Consider the following 3608-nt stretch of genomic DNA (forward strand, 5'->3'; position numbering starts at 1 on the left):
TCGCATTTATCAAGACGTAATTCCAACTTGTTGCGCACAACTCTCCTCATGACTTCTTCAAAAATTTGTAAATGCTCATCCATATTATCTGTAGCTATCAAAATGTCTTCTAAATATATAATAACCTTTCCTTGTTTAACTAAATCTGAAAAAATCTTATTAATGAACATTTGAAACACTGATGGGGCATTTTTAAGACCGAAAGGCATTCTTAAAAATTCATATTGGCCCAAAGGCGTAATGAATGACGTATACTTCACTGATTCTTCACTCATGTGGACATGAAAAAATCCATTTCTTAAATCTAATTTCGTAAAAATGGTCTTATTACTCAACGTTTCCAACAAGTCGTCTATTAAGGGAATAGGATAATTGTGTTTAGCTGTATTTTTATTTAGATTCCTAAAGTCTACACACATTCTCAAATCACCAGTTTTCTTGCGGACTAAAACAATTGGAGAGGTGAATTCAGATTCGCTAACTCGTATAATGCCCTTCTGTAAAAGATCATCTAGTATCGCCTCGAGAGATTGTTTTTCACCGTATGAGAGTCTGCGAGGCGGGCAATGAAACGCTTTAATATTATCTACATTAATTTTCATTTCAACTATAGTTTCTGGTTCGGCAGGTCGTTGCATATCGATATACGTATCTCTAAAAATTCTTGTGGTGGATTCTCTAATACTCTGAGGCAAACTATCATCAAACTTTAAATCTAACTCCTTATCTGAATCTATCTCAATCGACATAATCATTTTCTCAAAAATTCTCATCTTTGAAATCACACATTTCACTTATCTCACTACTCTCACAAAATATCATTCTTGCATTAACTTTATTTAAAAAGTCCCGACCCAACAAAACAGAATGCTTCATTGATTCTTCATTCACCACGATCAGTTCAATTTCATAAAATTTTTTATTTACTTCAATGGAACACAAACATTTTCCTTTAATTCTTAACTTTGTGTGGTTTAAACCATAAAACGAATCAGTATTAAAATCAAATATCTCAAATTCACAAGGGACTTCATTTATTCTTATAAGGCTGATCGGGCTTCCAGAGTCTATCAGGCATTCTAGAGAAAATTTAAAATTAGATTTATAAATATCTTACATAATGATTTACTTCTTCAGGATTCTTCTTCTTGTTGAGACTGCAATTTGAATCTCTATGGCCTGTTTCGCCGCACGCATAGCAGGTACCTGGTTGTCGTCTAGGTTTGTTACAGTCAGCGGCATAGTGTCCTATACTGTTGCAATTGTAACATCTAACACTATTTTTTGTTGGAGCAACTAAATCACCTTCTTTGGCTTTATATTGAACAGCTAACGTCGTTTTTGGTAACTTCATATTAGCTAATGATTTCAGCAACTCACCAGGATTTTTGTGTTGCTGCATAGATATTTGGGTGCGTACCTGTAAATTCGATATCCCATCTATTAAATATTCCAACAACTCATCTTCGTCAATCTGTAATTTGCAGGCCAACATAATTTTATCGTTATAGTAATCGATAAAGTTTTCTTCCAACCGCCATTTTCGTTGCTCGAATTTACGCCGAATTTCCAATTTGGTTTGTTTTGTTCCAAAAGTCATACAAAACTGGTGTAACATCTCTTCAATATTCTCTTCAGGTACGATGCGTCTCGAGTGCAACCACAACTGTGCTCTACCAACAAGTTTTGAAGCAAAAAGCGCACGAAACATATGATCGTCAAGTTTGTATGTTTGGCTAATGTCTTTTAGTTGAGTCACCCAGAAATTGCCATCAGTTGTTCCATCATACTCTGCAATAAAATTGCCAAGCAAAGTGAGTGAAACAGTGGTGGTGGTTGTTGCATTTGTTTGATGGCCCATCATTTTCAGCAATTCGTTTTCTCTTCGTAGAATCTCGTACTCGCGTTTTATTAACTCATTTTCTCTTTTGAGTAGTAGAAATTCTCGTTCTCTTAAATTTGTTTCAGCAGTAAACGCGCCGACGTCGACAGCGGTCGCCGTTCTGTTGGCTTCGGTGCGACCATCGGTAGCTGACGATGCCGTTGTGTCCATGATTTTGTTGTACAGATCTTTGTTATTTGCTTGTTCTTTTTCTGCTTTTTCTTCGTATGGCATAACATTTTTTTCTGTATTTTTCGGCAAATCTTTGTCTGTATTTTTTTCTAACGGTTCGCACTGTAGTTGTTGTTGCAGAAACTCTTGATTACCACTATTTTTATGTTCGTCTAATTCTTTTAATTTTTCATTTAAAGTAATTTCAGGCACATCTTTCAAGCGCAACACTAATTGCCTCTTTGTGCCGTCTGACGATATGCATAATTTTCTACATATAGCCTGTAGTGCATCTAAAGGAAGTTCCTCCACAAATTCCATTATTTTAAGGCAAACAATAATGTTTTTTTTTCACTTATTTTTATTTGGGTAGGCCCACTTCTGATTATTTGTAGCGTTTGTGTTAAATGAAACGCAAATGTTTTGTTGTTTAGTTCTGTCTTTGTTTTATATTTTTTTTTATGCGGGTGAACAATAACGTTGTTGTCGTTTAAGAACTGACTTAAAGAGAGTGTGCTTAACCTATGCTAAAGCATAATGATGTACATACATGACAATAACAGATCTTATGAGTTAATTACTCTGACGTTACACTTAATAATTACTCTAACGTTACACAGCATGCTACACTGTGAATGGTGTTCGCTATCGTGAGATGATAACGAACTTCTTATGGTCCGAATTGGAAGATCTGGATGTGGACGATATGTGGTTTCATACCTAAAGCGTAAAAAACCTCTCACTCGAGGGCGAAGGATTTCCGACCAATCAGCTTATCCTCATTCCTACTTAAGACTCTGGAGAGGATGATAGATATTTATCTTATAACTAGCATCGATTCAAGTTTGTTCTCGAAACGACAGCATGCATACTCGAAGGGCAGGTCTACTGAGACCGCATAACATGAACTAGTACGCTTTATTGAAAGCTTACTATCTGTCAAAGAATACACAATCGTGGCGTTTCTAGACATCGAAGGGGCGTTCAATAATGTCCATCCGAGCACGATATTAAATGGACTGACAACTCTGAATGTTGATCCATGTATACTTAGGCTATTAGACGAACTTCTAATGAAGAGACGTATTTCAGCCACAATAGGACAAGCAAACGTACAAAGGTATGTGAACAGAGGGACTCCCCCAGGAGGAGTTCTATCACCTCTTCTTTGGAATGTTGCTATAAATAGCCTTCTAGTTACCCTAGAAAAAGAAGGGAAAAAGATATTATTCAGGGGGCGCTCCGGATGACTGAGAAATGGGCGAAAGACAATGGTCATGGGTTAAATCCTGCAAAGACAGAACTAGTCATGTACTGCAAAGATCGCAAAACTCCCACGGTTAGGCCCATTTCCTTAGGGGGTATTGAAATTCCCTTTGGGGAGTGTGCAAAATACCTTGGCGTTATTTTGGACAGCAAGCTGAACTTTAAGCTTAATATTGAAGAAAGGGCGAGAAAAGCAACGATAGCTTTGTACTCGTGCAAAAAGGCAATAGGAAAAAAGTGGGGACTAAAACCAAAAATTGTGCATTGGCTACACACGGCAGTGGTTAGA

General features: G+C 36.8%; 1 protein-coding gene across 1 annotated transcript; it reads right to left on the minus strand.

The window, feature by feature from the left end:
- Nucleotides 1-900: 900 nt before the first annotated feature.
- On the minus strand, nt 901-2547 carry LOC142225953 (uncharacterized). The gene is made up of 2 exons (XM_075295800.1): nt 1118-2547; nt 901-1079 (listed from the first exon to the last, which is right to left on the minus strand). Exons 1-2 carry the CDS (start codon nt 2372-2374, stop codon nt 1071-1073), a joined length of 1266 nt encoding a protein of 421 aa, XP_075151915.1. The 5' UTR covers nt 2375-2547; the 3' UTR covers nt 901-1070.
- Between the last annotated feature and the right edge of the window lie 1061 nt (nt 2548-3608).

The sequence above is a fragment of the Haematobia irritans genome, chromosome 2, assembly GCF_050003625.1.
Source record: "Haematobia irritans isolate KBUSLIRL chromosome 2, ASM5000362v1, whole genome shotgun sequence".
NCBI classification, from domain to species: Eukaryota; Metazoa; Arthropoda; class Insecta; order Diptera; family Muscidae; genus Haematobia; species Haematobia irritans.